This window comes from Schistocerca serialis, chromosome 3 (genome assembly GCF_023864345.2).
Source record: "Schistocerca serialis cubense isolate TAMUIC-IGC-003099 chromosome 3, iqSchSeri2.2, whole genome shotgun sequence".
Taxonomy (NCBI): domain Eukaryota; kingdom Metazoa; phylum Arthropoda; class Insecta; order Orthoptera; family Acrididae; genus Schistocerca; species Schistocerca serialis.
In genome coordinates this window covers 294,000,517-294,024,160 of record NC_064640.1, presented here as the reverse complement: position 1 = coordinate 294,024,160, position 23,644 = coordinate 294,000,517, and the positions used below count along the sequence as shown (strand labels likewise).

The window sequence follows — 23,644 nt, the reverse complement described above, 5'->3', positions numbered from 1 at the left end:
CGACAGACAATATACTGACTCGTGGTGTCATAGCTAGGTCACTTGAGTACTGTGAGCATTTTAGTAGGAAATACAGAACTCAAACAAATGTGAATCTATTTTTGTGATTTTTTTCATTGTAATAACTCTACCACCACCAATTGGAAACACCTCCAAAAATTTGTCAACACCCGTTTCACAGTGTTATGATGGCTGTATCTGTCACCATAACATGATACATACAGCTTCCGCGGCAGCTGTATCAGTTACTGTAGGTGAAAAACAATAATGTAAAAGCAAATGTAAAACTAACATTGTGATAAGATTATTTTTATATCTTTCGTGTAATCTGTTATTATAGATTGCCAGAAATAAAAATGATGTCTTTTCAAAGGAAAGAAAAATGTAAAAATGGAAGTCAAAAAGAAATTTCTTTTATGTTTGTTATTTCATCAAGCCATTAAATCATAGCTCATATAATAAAATTTCACACAATTAAACAATACATCATAAATGCTAGTATATAGGGTTTTAACTTGAAAACTGCTCTAAAATGCTGTTTTTTGCTGGTTATTTATCAAAACGTTTTCCTTGGTACAGCCCGTACAAGTTCAGCCGAGTGGTCCATAGAGCCTGTATGCATGCCTGGTCTTAATCACTGCACAATGTCCTGCTTCAATCACTGGTGCCAGGGGTTTACAAGTTATATGGTGCATTTTAACTGGGGGTGGCAGGGATCACTCAATTTGCCTTCACAGGTCAGTTAATAATGACTTCTATGAATGAATACCTGGAGGTTATTTGCACCCTTTCTTAAAGTTTAAATGCTCTAAAACAGTGGTATATTACATGAAGATAATACATCCATTCACAGAAAAGGAATTTTCAAATCTGGTTTGAGATAGTCGGTAAAATCTCAAACAACGCCTCATATGCCCAATATTTAATCAAGTCAGCATTTGTATTAAGTTGAACAAATATTCATTCTTATTTAAGATCTCACATCTGTAAATGCTGGAACATTGTCTCAAGCAGTTACAGAAAAAAAAGAAAAATGGTGTAGTATTTCTCAAGAGGTTTACAATGCCACTCTCAAGAAGCAATAAGGCCCTGTATTGTATTTGATACTTATCATGAGTTCTAGTCTTTCAATGATGTATGTGTATGTGCAATGTTCTAACTTTTTCCTCATCTGCTATCTGTAGAAAAAACTGAGTTAACTGCAATGTAATGTAATATTACCTGATCATAAGGAGAACTGTCTGGAAATGACACTGTACCACTTATCACCGCTAATGCCACACTATCTCCACGTTCATAAACAACATCAAATGGTGATTTGAAAAAGCACATGGCATACAGCACACATCCCAAGGACTGAAAAACAGAAAAGAATATTCAAGTGGCAAAAAAAGTCACTGCAATTTTACATAAAAATATATTGTATACATGTCGCTAATATCAACCTACAGCAAGAATATATTTAAAAAAATTTGGAACTAATAATTTGGACTGTACTAACCACAAATAAAATATGCTGGTGTAAAACATCTAAAAGAGTAACATTAGTCATGTAGCACCAGTAAACAATTGAATCAGATGAATTTGTATGAACTATTTGGCGACACCAGCAACTTATCATCATATAAACTACTGCATAAGTTGCAAAGTGATATGAAATGCAACAAGCATGTAAGGATCATAGAGATGGAAGGTGAATGGTTGACTTCAATTTACTGGGAGAGTTTTAGTAAAGTGTGGTTCATCTCTTGGAGAACACATTTAGGGCACCACTAATGTGACCCATCCTTGTGTACTGCTTGAGTGTTTGGGATCACCGACAGGTCGGATTAAAGGAAGGTGGGCTGTTGGATTTGTTACTGTTAGGTTCGATCAACAAGCAATTATTACAGAGATGGTTTGGGAGCTCAAATGGAAAGCCCCAGAGGGAAAGTGATGTTCTTTTTGAGGAATGCTATAGAGAAAATTTACAGAAACAGCACCTGAAGCTGACTGTAGAACGATCCTACTGCTACCATCATAAATTTAATGTAAGGACTATGAATATAATATAACAAACTCAGGGCTCATACGGAGGCATATAGATAGTCATTTTTGCCTTGCTCTATTTATGAGTGGAACAGGAAGGCAAATACTAGAAGTACGGTGGCTTGCAGAGTGTGTATGTAGATATATATGTAGATGCACATGTACAGCTGAATTAGTAACCTGGATTCTTCATTGGAAATCCTCATGGCACATTTAGGTATTTTAGTGTAACTCATTGTTCATTTAATTGAAATCGAGGACTCATCACTAAAATGCAATTGATGGTCTGGATTGACAATTTTCAGTGTGGCCTACCTGTTCCTAATTTCACTGTGGCAATCATAATTACACCAATGGACAGGCTGCCTTCCTAGTCAGTATGGAGACTTCAGTATGGATGCAACAGCAGCAGCCTGCAGGCTGTGTTGACATTCATACACAGGCATCTGGCAATAGTGTCAAGCTCTAATATCAAGTAAACATTCAGGAGACATGATTTTGTAGATTTCTGTTCTTTGCAAGTGTATCTAATTAGGAAAGTGGTTACCATATTGAGCATCATATAGAAGAAATTGGAGAATCACTTTGAAGATGTGTTGGAATCAGCTATATTTCTGATACTGAGGACATGAATGAGACTCTCAATAATTACTCATTTCAGACAGACAGCATTGATGTCTCTCAAGATTAGCAAAGGATGGGAGCATTAATCAATGGAAGTTTGTTATCATCACTGGACAATGATGGAGAAATAGAATAATTCAAGCTGGCACTAGACTGTGTTAGCAGGTGAGGTGCTTGGTTGGGAAGTCTCATACTGGCACAGGCTGCTACCACACGTGAATTCAACGGACAGGACATCTGACATGCTATGCACAATAAATCAGGTGGTACAGCAAGCCATTGTCAGATTCCTGTTTATGAAGCCTTTAGTGATGTGCCATGTAGAGTCCTACTTTGCTGACCTTGCTGTGTTTCTGAATTTTTCTTGATTTATAACAATTTAAGAATATTGGAATGCACTTTCATGTAAAGAAATTCTGCCTTGAAAAGTAAATGTGCTCTTTGCAGTTCACCGTTAACTCACTTTCTTTATATTCCTAACATCAATTACTATTGCATTTTCCCAATTCATTAATGCTGACCGCTAAAGTACAAAACAAGGGCAGTGTCCTCCTACAACATATATATTGGCAACATGTTAGTTTTGCATAACCAATGGGAGATAGTTTTAGGGAACCAGTGAGGTGAGAATTTTTTACTACTTGTTTGGAATGAAGTCTGTGATGTTAGACTTGTTATAGCTTAGCTTGAAGTCTAGGCTAGAATGACAGTGGACAATTTGGTTGCGATTTGGTGAAGCCAATAAATATCATATCACAAAAAGTTATTTGTTGGAATTAAGGTTGTGGTCACAGATTTATCCGTTCCATAGTCCAAGATCTAGGTTAGGACGAAGGTGATGGTTTGAGCCATGAATTTGTGATGCCAATACAGGTGCTATGATGACAAGAAGTCTGGCTACACCTATCAAACAATTCAATAGAATGTCTGTGATCAAAGGTTAAGTGCAGCTCACATTACTCTGCACTGTCATTACAGCATGTACATTTTATGATGTGCCACAAATTTATTTTTACTGTTATGGCAATTAGTGTGGCCATGCTGGTCTAGTGGGTAGAGCATTAGACTCCAGCCCTGGAGATCCTGGGTCAGGGCAGGGATTTTTTCTCCATCTGGTCCCTACAGGATGGCTCCAGGTAACTTAGCCTGTTACCAAATTGAGTACCAAGTATCTTTCCCAGTTGTAAAAGGCAGCCAGGGCAATGGGCTTGCCACCTTCTGCCTCCTAGTGCAACGATGGATGAATGGCTGCACTCCACCTGCGGTCAGGCCAGAAACCTGTTCACGAGTTGAGTGCCACAGACTTCACTTTTCTTTGTTATGTAAATTATCTTGTTAACTTTTGTGATGATGACTCCTCCTATTCATTGTGACCCAAGACATCATCCACCCACTGCTCCTTACTAGCTAGTTAGATCAAACTGCTGGTATTCCCCCTCGTGTTCTCATCACACCTTATGGCGATCGTTGGCAACGTTACTCTGCTAAACCATGTAGGTAATGACACTGGCCCTGATCTAGACTCTTGCCACTTTGACTGACATTACACCACAACATGTGATAGCACTTTTAGCATAATTTGTTATGTTGTGCTTCATCCACTGAATTGTATGCTGTGTCACACAAGGGTACATGTACTCTGTTGTTCTGATGACCGATGTACCGTTGCTGTCAGACTTGTAGAGTAACATTTTGAAGCCATTTAACAGATTTCAATGTATATGCTATACCTTCAACAGTTTTTTTAACATAAAAGGGGACAAGCTTCTTTAAAGTACATTCGACTCTCTTCATTACAACAAATACATTCTGAAATAAAGGTCAGAAACTGAGGTGCCCAGAAAGAGAAACCACCACTGCTGTACTTCCACCTGCAGGAAAAGAATCCTAATTACTTCTGGAATCCGCCCCCCCCCCCCCCTCACCACCCACATACAGTAAATTCCTCTGAGTAATGGATCACGAATGCTTGAGTAAATAAATGTGCAGCCAATGGGTTTATCCAAGATAGGTCATGTAAAAGTTGCTTTCCTTACCCAGAATTCTATAAAACAAGAAATTAAGTTACATTAAAAAGTGTATTATTTCTTTAACTTAGCCAAGTCTAAAATAATTCTGCATCTATGAAGCCAAGCATGAAATTTACACTAACACTGGCATAAAACATTACTGCTTGTCGCATCCATTTCTAAAAGAAAGTCCTTTGAGTAGAGTAATGATTGGAGAAGCAACAGTATGATATATGGGTGCCTGAGATACTGAGCACATTTTGAACACTTGTATGACTATGTAGAGTTAATACTTTAAACATGAAACTCTGCATGTTATGAACCACTGGCGATGACCTCACAACAAGAGCTGTCATATTTTGGGCCAATGGTGATGCACCCTCACCATGACTACCTTTAAACAAAGAACCAAAGGTAACATTTGTGCATACACAGATAATGTTGTGCTACATGAGTTGCTTTCTGTAACAAACTTTAAATGGCTAAATCTCTCCTCTGTTGTTGTTGTGGTCTTCAGTCCTGAGACTGGTTTGATGCAGCTCTCCATGCTAATCTATCCTGTGCAAGCTCCTTCATCTCTCAGTACCTACTGCAACCTACATCCTTCTGAATCTGCTTAGTGTATTTATCTCTTGGTCTACCTCTACGATTTTTACCCTCCACACTGCCCTCCAATGCTAAATTTGTGATCCCTTGATGCCTCAGGACATGTCCTACCAACCGATCCCTTCTTCTAGTCAAGTTGTGCCACAAACTTCTCTTCTCCCCAATCCTATTCAATACCTCCTCATTAGTTACGTGATTTACCCACCTAATCTTCAACATTCTTCTGTAGCACCACATTACGAAAGCTTCTATTCTCTTCTTGTCCAAAATATTTATTGTCCATGTTTCACTTCCATACATGGCTACACTCCATACAAATACTTTAACAAATGACTTCCTGACACTTAAATCTATACTCGATGTTAACAAATTTCTCTTCTTCAGAAACGCTTTCCTTGCCATTGCCAGTCTACATTTTATATCCTCTCTACTTCAACCATCATCAGTTATTTTGCTCCCCAAATAGCAAAACTCCTTTACTACTTTAAGTGTCTCATTTCATAATCTAATTCCCTCAGCACCACCCGACTTAATTCGACTACATTCCATTATCCTTGTTTTGCTTTTGTTGATGTTCATCTTATATCCTCCTTTCAAGACACTGTCCATTCCATTCAACTGCTCTTCCAAGTCCTTTGCTGTCTCTGACAGAATTACAATGTCATCGGCGAACCTCAAAGTTTTTATTTCTTCTCCCTGGATTTTAATACCTACTCCAAACTTTTCTTTTGTTTCCTTTACTGCTTGCTCAATATACAGATTGAATAGCATCGGGGATAGGCTACAACCCTGTCTCACTCCTTCCCAACCACTGCTTCCCTTTCATGTCCCACGACTCTTATAACTGCCATCTGGTTTCTGTACAAATTGTAAATAGCCTTTCGCTCCCTGTATTTTACCCCTGCCACCTTTAGAATTTGAAAGAGAGTATTCCAGTCAACATTGTCAAGAGCTTTCTCTAAGTCTACAAATGCTAGAAATGTAGGTTTGCCTTTCCTTAATCTAGCTTCTAAGATAAGTCGTAAGGTCAGTATTGCCTAACGTGTTTCAACATTTCTCCTCTATCTCATACGATATTGCTGCAAGCTGTTGCACATACAGTAAGGCATAGGGGTTAGCATCACTGGTTGGCATGCTGCAGGTCATCAGTACAAAAACAGCCACCAGAAATTATTTATTATTATTTTTTTTATTTCTGGGGTGTTCTTGACATATATTATGTTTGTATAGCCTTGAATATTCAATGTTTGTATAATTATCAGGATTCTGGAATATTCAGTGTTTGCCTGGCTGTATGTTGGTGTCAGTAATAAATCTGCTTTCAGACATATGTATTGTACTTCACTGACAACACTGCCTCTGGATTAGGACTCGATCCTCGTATATGCATATATTTGTTTGTTGGAGGCACAAAGAAATTCAAAAGATCTACATCACTGTGGCTCCAGTTAGGCAACATAAAAGCCATTCCTACACAAGACAGGAAATGGTATACAAACAGTACATGGTTCCTAAGATGCATATATTCAGGACACAGATGTATTCCAAAACAACAGTACGTCAGCTGCATATTAGGCATCCATCAGTGTTTTCAAGAGATACTGGTCAGGAACCTGACCAATGGTTGAAAGGATTTGACCGAGTCACCAAATACAACAGGTGGAATTACATGATATGTTTGGCAAATGTACACTTTTACTTGGATGGCACAGCCCAGTAGTGATTCAAAAACTATGAAGGTATTCTCCATAGCTGGGACAAATTCTACACCAACCTGAAGAAAATGTACAATGACAACCAGCAGCAAGTTTGCTTAGTGGAAGAATAACTGAAGGACAGGGACCTATGACATGTGGAATGTTTTGGCTTTATGCCATATCATAAATTTCATTATGACAGAAGCTGACAAAATCTCACACTTAATTAAAGGAGTCACAGAAGAAAGGTACCAAGCTGTTCTGGTGAAGGATGTTACAACAACAAAGGAACTCATCAAGTGGTGCCTGCAAATAGAGGAAATATGAAAGAAAAGAACTGAACAAAAGAGGTATGACAGACCGCTGAATGTGGCCCTTACATCTGTTGTGGAAGACCACCATGAGCTCGTCTCTCTCATATTTCAGATAGTAAGGTAAGAGATACAGCAGTGTATGGCAGCCAGAAACATCAGATCAAGTACACAAGAGAGAGCAGCCATAAATGTCGACTCGTACATCAGGAGGTAACAAATACTGCCGAAGATTTGTATCAAAGAATGGACATGGCCAACTCTAACTTTTGTCGCAACCAACAAATGACACGTCAGCAGCCAACCAATACAGGTACAACCCACTCCTCTAACAAGTACAATGAACTGATGAAAAACTGACATTTAGAGGACGGAGAACAACACGCTGGCATGTTTTCACTGTGGTCACCCTCTGCATGTTGTATGCTACAGCAGTGAGAAGACAAAGGTTCTATGATGATTATGCTGTGAGACATCAATCACTACAACAGACCCCTATGATGATTATGCTGTGAGACATCAACCACCACAACAGACCTGTTCACATTAGTTGACTGCAGATGATTATGGTCCCCAACATGCCGCTGCTGTTTTCCATCACTGTACAGAGGTACCAGCTGCTCGCCTTGCCACCAAAATCAGGAAATCTAAGTGAGGTGACCATCTATGGAAGTGTGGCTGCCATGGATGAAAATCCTACACGGACATCAGTCACCGAGGTGTCAGGAAATGTCAGTGATGTTTCATCAACGGCCAACCTATCTGAGCAATAGTCAATTCAGGGGCTTCTTATTCTGTAACACTGGATGCTTAATGTCATCAGCTAAAGAAGGCTATGTTCTGTGATACAAAAGTGAGTGTGCTGAAGGTCGCAAATGGAAAATATGTCCAGCTGAAAGGAGCATGTATCGCAAAAATAACTATCAACTACAGAATGTAACCTTTCGAACTCGTCATTTTAGCAGAAAGTAGTCGTTACGTTATTCTCAGATGGGACTTCTTGTAGGCATCACAAGCAGTCACCAACTGTGGAAGATCAGAGCACCAGACCAATGAAGCTTTTCCCGCAACCACACATAACAAAGACTGCTCTGAGCAATTGTTTGCTGTTGAAGATGATGTTATCACGCAGTCATCAATAACATCAGTTCCAGTTGTCAATCGAAATGGTCAGTTAACCTGTGAAACTTTTGTCGAATGCGAAAAGCTATTTAGGTTCACAAAATAAATGTACTTGCCAGTGATGACCATAAGCATTGTAGGTGGTCAAGGAGAACTTTGAACCACTAATTGTCATGAGCAGCCACAACTCATCTCTCAAGGCATGGGCATAGGGAGAGCTAAACCAGTCCACGAAGGGCAGCTTCGTGTCATCGATGAAGAATTATGCTCTGATACCCCTGCGGATAATGCAGGAGAGGTAGCTACTATGAAACGGCCAATAGGATCTGGCCTGACTGAGGAAACACGGCCTTGAGTGATAGCCGTTCTGTATTTATTTTTGGGTGCTTTCAAATAAGGTGTGGAGAAGAGACAGACCACAGATTCCATGGTAAAACACTGTATCAACACTGGGGATCATCCACCAATTGGCCATTACACATATAGGGTGTCAGTGACTGAGTGACGGGTAATTTGGGAGAAATTGGAGAAGAAGATGCAAGATCACTGAACCTTCAGAGCGCCCTTGTTCCACTACCATGGTCCTTGTGAAAAAGGACTGCACATGGTGTTCCTGCATTGACTACTGATAACTGAACAAAATCACAAATTGCGTATCCATTGCTGCGCCTTGATGACACCCTAGAATGCTTGAAAGGAGTAAAGCATTTCTCAACCAGGTACATGCTGACAGGCTACTGGCAAATCGAGGTTGATGAGACTGAGAGGTAGAAGACTGCTTCATACCCCATGATGGCCTCTATGAGTTTAAATTTATGCTGTTTGAACTGTGTAATCCTTCAGTCACTTTCAGATGTATGATGGACAGACACTCTGCTTCAACACCTTAAATGGATGACATGTTTTTGCCACATGAATGACATTGCCACTTTTCAAAGATTTTTGAGGAACATCTAAGCCACCTAACAATCACTTTGAAGTGTGTTCAGACTGCAGGTCTCCTCCTGAATCCGAAAAACTGCCTCTTTGTCACCCAAGAAATAAAAATCTTGGGGCATCTAGTTAATGGTGATGGATTCCATCCTGATCCAGACAAAATAAGAGCTGTTACACAGATCTTTTGACCCTTCAGCATTTTTGTGGTGTGAGACATTGTCTCAGAATGTGCTCTTATTAACATGATTCATAAAGTACCAAGGCATGTACTTTGCAAGAACTACTGCTGGGAGAAGCCAAATTTTCTTGAAGGAGGTGCAAGAAAGATATTTCCTTGTGCTTAAGGAGGTGCTAACATCTTCTGCATTGTGAGATAAGAATGTGGGGGGCAGAAATTCACACCAACACAAGCAGTTTTGGAATAGGGGCAGGCCAAGATGAACAACTCTACAACCAAGACATGACGCCTTGCAGTTGTTTGAGCCATCAACAAGTTCTGGCTGTATTTATTTGACAAACCATTCACCATTGTGACAGATCAGCAGTCTCTCAGCTGATTGATTAGGCTGAAGCATCCATCGTGTTATCTGGTAAGATCGGCACTGAGGCTTCATGAGTACGTCAGAGTGGTACACAAGAGCAGGTGCAAAAACAAGGACAGCAACTGCCATTCAAGGAATCCTATATTGGAACACAGAAATGTTGAAAAAATGTCAGTCACTGATGCTGAACAGAAGGAAGATCCAGCACTGCTGAAAACCACAGAAGCCTTGAAGGAGTAGGAACTGATGAAAGGAGAATTCCAATTAACTAACAAAGCATTGTATAAGAGGTACTATGATCCAGTAGAGCAGAAATTGTTGTTCTCTGTCTCAGCTCATCTATGGGCCACTATACTGAAGTATTTCTGTGATGCTCCAACATCTGGTCACCTGGAATTCGTGAAGATCCTAGACGGAATCAGACACAGATATTACAGCGGCTCACATGGTTTTCAAACAGATCGTATATACCTGACCAGGTATCTACCAATCCATTTGACACTATGTGACCGTCTGTAAGGAATACCAAGAATGGAAGCACACGCCTCAATTACCTCCAGGGCATCTGGAACCAATCCCACCTTCAGCTGCACCACTTCACTGAATTGGACTCAACCTCTTGGGGAGGTTCTCAAAATCAACAAATGGGAATCAATGAATATGCAGTGACTACCTAGCCAGTTATGCTGTCACTAAAGCTGTGCTCCGAAAATTGCAAAGTTCCATGTAGAAAACATCATTCTGAAGCATGGAGTATCCTGTATGATGATCTCTGAACACTGATTGTCGAAAAGTTTCCACTCGATATTAGTATCAGAAGTAATCTCACTTTGAGACACCACCCGTAGGATGACAACTGCTACCACCCACATACAAATGGTCTCACATTTCAACCAGACAATACTTAGTATGACTAAGTAAAAAATTTCCTCACTGGGACTGAAGAACAAGACAGCTGGCTTGCATATGGATCTTGGACAACCATATGGATCTTGGACAACCAGGGGAAAGACCAAGGGTACCATAACGCCAAGCAATGGCATATGAGATACAGCCCAGGAGACTCGTTACGGATTTTTACACCTCTGCGGAAAGTGGGGCCGTGGGAAAAGGTACTAAATGGTATTTTAGTCCAAAATGTATCCTTTCCTTGTTGGATACTACGTATGAAGTTGAGCATTACGACCCATGATCAAGATGACAAAAGCACAGAGACATCATCCATGTCCTCCATGTGAAACCCTACTAGAGTCCAGAACTGCAGATCAGGGATGGGAGGTTCCAGGAAACTGAAGACACATTCGACTATTGTGAAGCTTCAATGGGAGGGGCTATCATTGATGCTCATCGCAGTGAGTAGGATATTACAACACGAACAGAATGTGAGGATCAGCTAGTGATTCCATACAGAGGACCACTGACAAGATCTAGATACTGGGTGCTGTACTACATGCCAATGAGAATTTCTGAAACAGCAGGTTGCTGTTTCTCCAGAAGGAGCAATATCACAAGCTATGGTGTAAGCAGTGTGTTGTAGTGGTTAGTGTCACTGGTGGGCACGCTGCAAGTCACCGGTTCAAACACAAATACCAGCAATTATTTTTTATTTAACATTTATTGTTTCTGGAATGTTCTTGAAATATTTTGTTTGTAATGATTGTATATTCTGAAATACTTGATGTTTGCATAAACAGCGGTACTCCCTATCCAGGAGTTCAGTTCTGTTCTGCCTGTACGTTGGTGTCAGTAATAAATGTGCTTTAAGTTCTACGTGTTGTACTTCACTGACTACCTTGCCTTCAGATTAGGACTGATTGTAGTTTCGACCTGATAATACATTTCCGAAACTTATCACAAAGAAAGAAGGAAAGTCTGCAAAAAACAGTAAAAGTTCAGCACATTCCATTAACACAAAGCCATTATCTAAGTACAATCTTAAACTTGAAATTGTGATCCTCACTCAAAGATCTTGAATATATGAAACAAAAGGAATGATTTAAAAGGAAATGCAGATTTCTAGCTCAAAAATACACGAATTTTGCCTGTTCATTTCTCCAGTCAGCACTCAGCTGTAGCTGAGTCACTGCAAGACTGAGGGGCGGCAGTAACTGAGCAAAGCCATCACGAATGAGTGCTGAACTGGGCCACCTCTTGGATTTGGTTGCAAAAATGTCACACTTAAAACAGTACCCACATGGCACAAGCATAATGTTCAATGCAGTTTCACAGGACACTACAAACTTGATATCTAAAACAACTATTGGCAATATAAGTATGATAATACACTCAGAAAGTCCTATTCATGTAGTTGTGTATGAGGATACAAGCCTCCCCCCCCCCCCCCCCTCTCTCTCTCTCTCTCTCTCTCTCTCTTTCGTTTGAGCCTACTTAGGACCATGGGGCTCATTTTGGCTCTTTTACATGGATCTTCTGTTTCTTCTTAGCCCAGAAAGCTTTCATTTTCTGGCTGTGAGCAAGCTTCCTTTCCTTTGTCCAGTTTGGTCTGTTATCTTTTATCTGGTAAGACACACTGGGAATATCCCTTGAAGAGTGATGATCTGGAATTTGGACCTCTATGGTTTCTAGGGGATTTCAAGTTTCTCTAGGTCTGATTTCATTGGGGTGATCCATTTGTTCTTGGAGGCTGTCCTTCTACCTGTTGTGGTGAAGATCCTGTTGGTGAGACTGCTAGGGTTCATTTGGATAAAGTGTCCACAGAAAGCTGGTCACCTTTTCCTCACAGAAGTGATTATTTTTTCTTGGAGATGATAAAGCTCATTGTTGTGTTTGATCCTGTAGGTACCATCCACTTCTCTTATTGGCCCTAGTATTCTCTTTGGATTTTTCACTCCGTAAGCTCTAGTTTCCTCAGTGGACCCTTCTTGTTCATTAAGAGGCATTCAGAGTAGTATAATATGGAGTGCCTTACTAGTGAGTGGTAATGTTTGAGTTTAAGGTTATTGGAGAGGTACTTGGAGATGTAAATGCTGTTGCAGGTGTGGTAGACTCTCTCCATACGGAAACATCTGGTATCTACTGGCAAATTCTCACTCATTTTCTGAACTCCTTTCTCCTAAATACTTGACTGCAGGGACTTTACAAATGGTGGTGCCTTCTAATGGCACTGCAGATGGGGCTCCCTTTATGTTAGTCATGAACTGTTTTTTGTATACTGATCCTCAAATTGGTCTTAGCTGCTATGCTGTAGAGGCTCTGTAGTTGGGGAGTAGCCTCCTCCATCTTGTTGGCTAACATGATAAGCTCATCTGAAAAGGCTAGGCAGGGTACATTGAGGTTATCTTTCCTGTATTCAGTCTTCATTCCACTTCCCAATGGTAGTGTGCAAGTCCACTCACTAACAATCTTCTCTGGTATGCAATTGAAAAGTATGCAGGAGAGGCCATCTCTTCGTCTAACTCCCATTTGAATGGTGGAACTCTCAGAAAGTTCACCTCTAAATTTGACATTGGAGGCAGTATTCCTGAACTACATCTATATCTGCATACATACTCCGCAAGTCCATACAGTGGTCTTCTCATCTAGCCCAGTTCTCACAGGGTGATCAGAGTGTGTGTGTGTGTGTGTGTGTGTGTGTGTGTGTGTGTGTGTGTGTGTATCGAATGATATGACTTTTGAAAGTCCACTACGATGACTAACCAGGGATGTCGACTGCAATTCTTGTATGTAAGGATGGACATTAGGTTTTGTATATGTTGTGTGTATGATCTACTAGCCTACTAGCTTGAAAGCCAGTCTGATACTCACCAAGTTGGGAGTTAAGCTGTTTGGTGACTAGTTAGCAGGACTCTACAAAAATCTTGTATGTAACAGATATAAGACATATGCTTCTGTAATTGTCATGGTCAGTCTTATTACCCTTCTTGTAAAGAGGATGAATCACAGTTGAGGTCCATCCTTTTGGTAAAGTCTCTATTACCTATATGTCCTGTATTATCTGGTGGATGCTCTGTACAAATTGTTCACCTGTATGTTTCCACATCTCTGATACTATGCCATCTTCACCTGAGGCATTTTTCTTGATGCTCTTGATAATCTCCTCTATTTCTTCCACAGTTGGTGGTATGGAGTCTGGATTCGTAGACTGGGGCACATGGAAGTTGAGTCTCCTTTTAGGTTCCTCTGTTAAATGAAGCTTCTCATCAGGTCCAGGAAGCTGAAGAGTGGGACTGTGTATGGCATGCTCTGCTTCTTGAGTTCCCTACACAGGTCTCTTGAATTCTTCTTCCTGAAGTCTTCTGCTGCCTGTTGCCTCAGTGACCAGATGCAGTTTCTCTTGGTATTGCAGAAAATGTCCACAGTTATTTTTCTTTATGTTAAAAATGCCTGGCAGTTGTGCTCATCTCTATACTGGTTCCACTCGATCCATGTCTGCACCTTTCATCTGTGGCCTAGTCACACTCTATGGTCCACCAAGGATGGTTAACTTTGTTGGATGAGGCAGGGATAGCATCTTTTGTGACACCCAGCAGAGCTTTTTGTAGGCTGGGCCACCCTTGTTTTTGTAGATTTTTTTTCTTTGGGTGATCTGGAAGGTGCAGTCCTCATTGTACAGTCATAGAATGTTGAACTTTGGTATCTCAGAGCTCTTTGTAATGTTGAGTGATCTCTTTCAGAATTGTACAGTGGTCTGTACAAGGGAGAAGTAATGGGCAGAGTGTAGATTTGCTCCTCTACATTGTACAATCATACTTTTCAAGATCAAATAATACTTGTAATAGATGTTTCCTGATTCCTGAGTGTAGTATCACTGCCACAGATACTACTACAACGCGGCGCCAATGCAAGGTTGGCAGCCCATCGTTTGCTGAGTACAGCGCACTATAGCGGGCTGTGCAGCTCGACGGAACTGGAGTGTGCCTCGTTCACTTCTTAGCTAGATTTCAACCTAGGCAGACGCACTTTCATAATCAGCCCTCAGCCAGTTCTGTTTGCATTGATTCTATGAGGAGGGCCCAAAAGGCTTAGTCCCTGAGAATATGTTGTGTTAGTTATAGCTGTAGCTGCAGTCCTACAAAATACTGAAGATAAGTAATTTTCATTATACTATGTGTTTCTTGAATAATAATCCTTCTCTCTAACAGTGTGCCGTACCACATATTATTGCAACCTGGACTCCTTCAGCTCCTATCAACTCGGCCTCCTACTTATTTGCATTTAGTAATGAGCTGAAAACACCCACGTGTTTTGTGCCTCTAAACATTGAGACACAATAAATAAAATGGCACCGAGTCTGGTCCCTTATTTCCGAGTTCACTAAACTAGCTGAGATTCTGGTTCTTTGCTTCCATGTTTGTCCACTTAGTTTCGCCTAGGTTGGCGACGTGCTTTCGCCCTGCGGACACTTCCTTGCTCACTTTTCTGGTTTGCCCTTGTCTGCGGTATGGTAGTTGCTACCCACTTCATGAATTTGCTTGCTTCCTGATGGTTGCACCATGGCTTTGCAAAGAGAACAACCTTTGCTGCCCGAGCTTTTACAATTTCTGATGCAGCAGATGATGCAGTTGCTCGCAGCAATGCAAGGACTAGTGGTCATGCAGACTACAGTGGCGCAAGCAAACACGACGCTGCCGCCGGCACCCCCAGCGCCTCCACCACCAACACCAGCACCGCCTTTCTGACGCTTCAACCCTGACACGAAACGTTGGGACGAGTACCGGGTGCAGCTTGAAGCACACTACGCAGCCTACAAAATTGCAGGTAATGCGCGGCTGCCTTTCCTTATTTCCCACGCTGGTGTGGAACTATACTGCATGTTAGTGAAACTCTTCCCCACCTCCCACCCAGAAGAACAGTCGTATGACGACGTGCTCCGCAAGTTGGACACACATTACAAGGACAGTGTCAATGTCGTGACTGCGCGTTGTAAGTTTTTTCACCTGCGACATGCACCTGGTCAGACTAACCACTTGTGGATTGCAGACTTGCAAGGGCTTACGTCCGACTGTGACTTTCAGTGTGCCTGCGAACTGTCCTATGCAGATGTAATGGTCAGAGACGGTATCGTGCAAAATGTGACGGATCATCATCTCCGGGAACAGATCCTCAAATTTAAGAACCCTACTTTGCAAGAAGTGTTAGATTTGCTGGATCGCCAGGACACGTTGGACAGGGTAAATTCCACATTCGATGCAACGCCAGGCGTGTGTGCATTTAGTGCTTCCCACAACAGGACCCTGCACTCCGCTTTGCCACGGCCAGCTCCGCCGCTCTGCAAGCAGGCGCGTAAACAATTTGCTAACCATGCTTCCGCGCCTAGCCTCAAATCTTGCCCTAAGTGTTTTAGTGCTCATCCCCAGGACAAGTGCCCTTCCCGTCGGGCTCAGTGTTTTCTCTGTAACAAAACAGGTCGTGTTCAAGCCGTGTGTTCTAAACGGAACTCTCACCCCATACACGTGTCAGGTTCCTGTAATTCGCAGCGGTATCGTCACAATGGCTCTCGCCGTGAAACTGACTTTGAGCAACCTATGGATGTTAATGCTATTTTTGAATGGGCTTCTATGCCACGTGTGTCTCCCACAAGTCAGGTGCCTAGCCGCACTTCCTCAGACACTCTCAATCGTATTGAGCGCAGTGCACGCAAACTGTTTGTGACTCTCTGCGTTGCTGGACGTGCTGTGCGTTTGCAGTTACATACTGGTGCTTCAGTTTCTTTATTGAATCACAAGACATGCATTGCTTGGCTCACCGCTGCTCCGCCGCTCGCTTTCCAAGCTGACTGCTTTCACAGGACAAGAAATTTCGGTGCTTGGTGTGTGTAGTGTACAGGCCATGTACGGTGCCACCACCAGAACAGTGACTTTCCACGTCATTCAATCGTGTGATGGTACAAACATTTTCGGACTGGATGCATTTGAACTTTTTGGTCTCTCGGTGCAAAACAATGTCCTGTCCATCTCAGCTAGTGACCATAATGACAGTGTTGACTCCCTTTGTGCGTCGTTTAGTGAACTTTTCTCCGATGGCTTGGGCTGCACTTCTAATTTCGCTGCGCATGTTGTAGTTAGAGACAATGCTATACCTGTGTACCGGCGCGCTCGCCCGGACCCGCATGCGCAACACGACGCACTAGCTGCAGAACTCATGCATTTGAAAGATGTTGGGGTCCTAGAACCCGTGTCTGTCTCACCATGGGCGTCACCAATAGTGTGTGTTAAGAAACCTAATGGTCGACTCCGCATTTGTGCAGATTTTAAGTCCACAGTGAGTCCCCAGACTGTTGCTGCTACTTTTCCTTTGCTGCGCCCTGAGGGCATATTTGATAAGTTGGATGCAGGAAAGTATTTTTCTATGATTGATTTGAGAGACGCGTACTTCCAGATTCTGCTCGACGACTCGTCGCAGCGTTACTTTGTCATAAACACTCACTTGGGACTGTTCAAGTTTCGCCGACTTCCTTTCAGTTGTGCTTCGGCGCCAGCTATTTTTCTGTCACATTTGCAGCAATTGTGTACTACGGTTCCAGGAGGCTCTAATTATCTAGATGATATTGTAGTGTCAGGTCGCACCACTGAAGAACATTTGCAGAACTTGAAAACTTTGTTTAGTGTCCTTTCACATGCTGGTCTCAAATGTAACAAGAGCAAGTGCAAGTTTTTTCGGACTGAGATAGAATACTTAGGCCACCCCTCCCCATTGCATCTCCATGCGATCAGAGACTTGCCGGCACCTCCGAACTTGAAGTAACTCCAATCTGTGTTGGGAAAAATTACTTGCTATATTCCCTTCATTCCTAACGCCACTCAGATAGCAGCGCCTTTGGATCGCCTAGGGCGTATGAATGTGCCTTTTGTGTGGTCTCCGGAATGTGACGCTGCTTTCCGCTAGCTCAAATCTGCGTTGCTTGGTGATTGATGTTTGGTTCCTTTTGATCCCTCCCGGCCTGTGGTTTTGGCTGTCGATGCATCTTCGCACGACATCGGCATGGTTCTCTCGCACCATGTACATTCGGTCAATCGCCCGATCACATTTGCCTCCAAGTTGCTCAATTCGGCACAACAAAACTACTCTCAGATAGAAAAGGAAGCTCTAGCTATTGTCTATGGAGTCGCCAAGTTCCACAATTTTTTGCACGGTTGGAAGTTCTATCTGGTTACCAACCACAAGCCTTTGACGTCGTTGTTCCACCCGTTCAAGCCCGTTCCAGCCCATACGGTGCAGAAATTGCAACGTTGGGCAGTGTTTCTGTCAGACTTCAATTATGAAATTTTGTACCGGCCTACGGCTCAACATGGCAATGCCGACGTGTTGTCTCGTGTTCCTATTGGTCCGGACCACGCCTTTGACTCCTCCGAAGTGTTGTGCCCCTACAGTGAGTCGCAAGGTGCAGAGTTTGCCAATGGTTTTCCGGTCGACTTCCGTCGTATTGCTTCCGCGACGGCTGCCGACGCTTCTCTACGCCTAGTTTTGCAGTACATCCGTACGTGATGGCCGCCGTCTGCTTCACAAATTCCTGACCCCCTGGTTCGGCGTTATTTTACACAACGCCATAGTTTGTCAGTTCACCACGGTGTTCTTTTACTGCGAATGGAAAATGATCAATCCCATGTCGTGGTACCTCGTTCTTTGCGGTTGGAAATTCTCCACCTTCTCCATGTTGATCACTGGGGTATTGTGCGGACGAAACAGCTCACTCGACACCATTGAACCTGGATTGGTATTGATTGGGACATTGAAGATTTGCTCGCTACTTGTCAGGCGGAGCATCAACCTGCTCCCTGGCAACAGTTCTTTGCGTGGCCGACTGCTAATGCGCATTGGCAGCATCTCCATGTTGATTTCGCGGGTCCGTTCGGGGACGCCCGCTGGTTGATTGTTATCGATGCTTACAGCAACTTCCCCTTTGTTGTCCAATGGTTTCCACTACCTCGACGAGTACCATACGGACGTTGATGTCGATTTTCTGTCTAGAGGGTCTGCCGGAAGTGCTTGTCTCCGAAAATGGCCCCCAGTTCGTCTCCAAGGAATTTGAAACATTTTGTGCTGCCAATGGCATTCACAGATTATATATCACAGAAAAACTTCAGATTCACAATGAAGTCACTGGAACATCTGATTAGTTTTGTATTTAGCAAGACGGATAGCAAAAGAAATAAAGAGAAGAGTAAAAATAGTATGAAGTGCTTCTGGTAAAATATACAGGGCTTTCAAAACTAAGCTTCCAATTTTCTAAAAATTAAAGATTATGGTCAGTGTGTGTAATCAGTTTTGAATTACAACAATAAGGAACAGACTTTTAATGAGAAAAACCATTCCAAATCTGAGGGTTTCTCAGCAAGCAATGAGGTATGTTAGGAATAATTAGACGAGACAAGACAAGAAAACAAAAAACAAAATGAATGGCTCAGGGAACAGACTGTACTGAAAAATGTAGTTATGAGTGCAACGAAAATGACGTTTGATGTGAGTGGGTCATGTAGCCAAGTGAAGTGATAGTAGATGGACCAAGGAAGTACAGAGTTGAATTCCAAGAGCTAATAACACACTGAAATGACAGCCTAATGGAAGATGGGTAGATGACCTTAGAAATGCATGAGCAACATGGATGCATACAGCTAAAAATTATAATCCATCGAAAACTGCAGAGGAAGTTTCTATCCGGGAGTGGGCATGTTGGGAACAACTAGGGGAGACAATAAAAATTATTTTAAATAAATTCAGTATCTCTGTAATTGTGTAAGGATCAGTAGTGAGTGAAAGAGGCAAGGAATGGCAGCTATCATTAATGAAGAAAACTACTGGAGGTTGTCCTATCTGAAGAGATTACATTACCTCAGGACATGGGCACTCGAATGTTTAAAATAAACAAAAAATTAAAAAAAAAAACATTTGGGTAACATGCCTTGAGGCTCTAAACACTTCTGAAACTACATCTTATTTAAAAGCCACATATCAGCATTATAAATCATTATGGTAATCTTACCGCTAGCTCATTATCAATCAAGTGATAAACTACAATGAAGGTTCACAGCATTTGTGTACACACATTTTGACAGTATCATTCTACAAAACTAAGACTTACAACCAGATCATTCATATTTTACATGACATTCAAACTGGGCATGCCATACAGCATCATATGACATACTATTTCATTACCAGTACCATACTAAATGTACAGTCAATATTTTGATGATGCGTGTGTCTTTCAAGTTTATATTACGAGTGCTCAACGCCAAAACTCAAAAACGCATTCCTCCAACAGACAGGGATCCACTAAATGGAATGGCCTGCAGTATCTGATGGCATAAACCCAAACTAATCATGCTTGGGAGCAGCTGAAACTTGCAGTGCATTATTGCAGGAACTGACCTCACATAATAGATATTCTCGGGGCATTCACTACCAAATAGTGAAACAGGCTCATGCATCATTGCCTCACCCACTCTCTGGTAAGCATACCAGGAAGAGCCCAAGAATGTGATACCATATAGGAGGAGCAACATGGTATTGAATGTTACCCAGTAGTGATTTGGATTTTACAAATGGCAAAAATGTGCACCTTTGGACAAACTGCCTTATTTTAGTTACAGTTTTATTTTTCTCTGGCAGTTACTTTTTAATTTAGTTTCTTAAGGCCTGTAGCTCTGCTATCTGCTCCCTACAAACCTAAAGCTGAACACATTCACTGATATGCTACTGGCAAAAAAGTGTTTTTTAGATGCTAGTGGCGAAAAAGTGTTTTTTAGCAGTTTATATAGTAACAACAGATTTATAGTGGGTGTGATCCACAAGTTAAAACATGGATTACACCAGGAATGCTGTTCATATTATATTCTCTGGTCAAATCTACCACCCATCTGAGTGACAATTACACACACCATGAACAAGCATATCGTCAGGCCACAGCACAAAGTAGCATTCAGCGAAATGCCAGGCAACAACATATGAGAATGCTAAATCCAGTGTCACTATAAGCTACAGAGCACAATCACTAACATGAAAGCAGGACTAATGCTGTTGTGTGTTCAAAGGACAAGAAAGGTCTCTTGGACTGATAAGAAGTGGTACATGTTAGCACACACTGATGGCAAGTCATCAAATGACCATGAAACAGTTGATCCCTTGTGATGTTAGGTAGATGGCAAGTCATCAAAATGAATATGGGTTAATTGATCCTTTGTGCTGGTGGATATAGTTCAGACCAATGGTTATACTGCCATATAAGGTATATTTAAATGGAACAAAACAGAAGCCAGGCATTTACACCATCACCCCACACAGGGACCTCACTGTGTCCAGAGCATTCTTCAGAAGAAAAAACTTCTTTAATTATCTCTAGAAAATTAAGACTGTTGTCTGGAATGAGTTTCTTATCGACAAACAAAAAGCCAGAACAATCTGAAGTACCCCCAAAAACGCATACTGATATGCTCATAATCACATTTGTATAATTTATTATTGACTACAACACTTGTGATGAAGTTCATATAATCAAATAAGTGAGTGAATGTTTGGAAAAAAAATTATAGTCTGATTTTATTTTACCAATCTAGTAAGGATCTACAGAAAGAATACATTTAAAATTTATACTATTAGTTGAAGTACTTCAGGTTTTTTTTCTTGTCATATATTCAAGCACCAAGATGTACTGCGAATTTCTCATTAAAGTATTTCCTAAGTCAATAAAAATCATACCCATTTAGTGTCTGAACATACCCATATATCTGTGCGCTCATCCACCATACAATAGCTCTCAACATTGAAAAGTTCTGGTGCCCGATACGGCATGGAGCACATTTCCCCGGCAGTGTCCTGAAGTTTCTGGGCTTCTGAACTTCCACATATTTTAATTCGGGCTGTGCTCATGGAACCTGCAACACAATCACAAATAACTTAATTACATAAACATATGCACAGTTATTGCGACTGACACAAACGGTAATATTATCTCAGAATCATACATCAACTTCCCAGAGGAGAGTGTTCAGAAATGCTGCTTCCTTAGAAATTAAAAAGATGTACTACACTAAAATTTCAACTAAAATGCTCTCCCTCACTAAGACATTAGAGAATGACTAACGGGCAGTCCAAAGTTTCACTCTGTCACCAGCTGTTGCTAACTTTTTCAAACTCTACAAATGCTCTCCTGCATACTTCACTGGACTAACAATCTGAGGAGGAAAAGAATGACTGAGGCTGACAGGTTCTATAATGAAAAATCTGTCCTATAGTAGAGCATGCACTGAAATGAAACTATCTCACAGAGCACATATTTCCAAGGTTCAGATGTCATTTCCTATCTTAGTCTGATGCACTGTTTGCGTACATCAGAAACTTTTAATAACAGTACTGCTATTTTGCATACACAGAAAAGTAAAGAGATAAACATGCATGTCGAATTTCTGGACATCACACAATTAAATTACTGCTCTCAACACAACTCTGCTAATAGTAACAAGAAAACTTTTATTACCTTATCAATGGAAGAAACAAACCAATAAAATAAGTGAACATACCGAGCTAGAACTGAGGCATCAAGGGATCACCAATTTAGTATTGGGGGAGGGAGGGGTGGGGGGCAGCGTGGAGGGTAAAAATCGTAGAGGGAGACCAAGAGATGAATACACTAAGCAGATTCAGAAGGATGTAGGCTGCAGTGCGTACTGGGAGATGAAGCAGCTTGCACAAGATAGAGTAGCATGGAGAGCTGCATCAAACGAGTCTCAGGACTGAAGACCACAACAACAACAACCGAGTTCTTCAAGCAAAACAAAACAAAAAAAAATGAGAATTACATGTTATTACTGCAAAAACTTTATAGCCACACTAATTAAAAGACCTATAGCCATGAGCCAGACATTGGATGTATTATGGGTTGACCTTCTGTGTTCCAAGTAAACAAAGGGCAGAAGATTAGGGTGTAATATGCTGACAACAATGAGGTCATTAGAGATGGAGCTCCAGCAAGGGTTGGGGAAGGACAAGAAAGGAAACTGGCTATTTTCAAAGAAACCATTCTGGCATTAGGGAATCCACAGGAAAGCTACACAGGACTTTAATTGCCTTTCTCCTGACTGCAAATACGGTGTCTCACCAGTGTGCTACTTCAGTCAGTTTTTCTAAGTAGGTAGGCATTGGTTCTCACTGGTACCAATTTTAAACTCTTAATTGTTTACAAAGTGCAGCAGCACATCAAAGCATCAAAACTAACTGCAGACTGATGAAACACTATAACATGCAATCAATATGACATCACAAATCAACTGACTTGCATGATTTTTTAGGCTTCTTTCATAAATATTACAGCAAAAGGCAATTTAAAAAAAAAAAAACATTGACATTAACTTGAGAATGTATTTCCTTTGAAATGTTTCACATATTTCCTGTCATGTCAGATTTGTATGTAATCTCAAGCTTTCGATGATTTCCTCTGTTGCCATTGTCAGGCTGTGCTTTATTCAGTTGGGCGAATTACATCATGGAGATATAACAGTCACAGAACTTCCATATGCCACCAGAGGTTATGTTGATATATCTATGATGGTTTTGTTAGATGGGGGATAACTCAGTTTATTTCTCTGTTGCCTTTCAGTATCAAGTGTCCATTTCCGTGCACCCCTAATGTTACAGCCAATGTCCTAGTTAAAGCTGCTGCTGCACAGTCTGACCACAATGGTTTCTTTGATGACAGAATCCCAGCAGGTAGATGCATGGTATATTTCTTCAAACGTAATCCTATGTTTGTTTATGAGGCTGTGTTCAGCAACAGTAGATTTGCCAAAATAGTCATATTTAATGTGGCATCATTG

At 41.4% G+C, this 23,644-nt stretch overlaps 1 protein-coding gene across 2 annotated transcripts in view; it reads right to left on the bottom strand.

The window, feature by feature from the left end:
* The window catches only part of LOC126470083 (serine/threonine-protein kinase 16), a 107,228-nt gene that overhangs the window by 2,094 nt on the left and 81,490 nt on the right, over window positions 1–23,644 (bottom strand). For both annotated transcript variants that reach the window (XM_050097594.1, XM_050097595.1), the window contains 2 exons: window positions 21,552–21,706; window positions 1,222–1,356 (listed from right to left, as the gene is read on the bottom strand). In XM_050097594.1, the coding sequence (XP_049953551.1) occupies window positions 1,222–1,356; window positions 21,552–21,706 (290 nt within the window). The remainder of the gene's footprint in view (window positions 1–1,221; window positions 1,357–21,551; window positions 21,707–23,644) is intronic.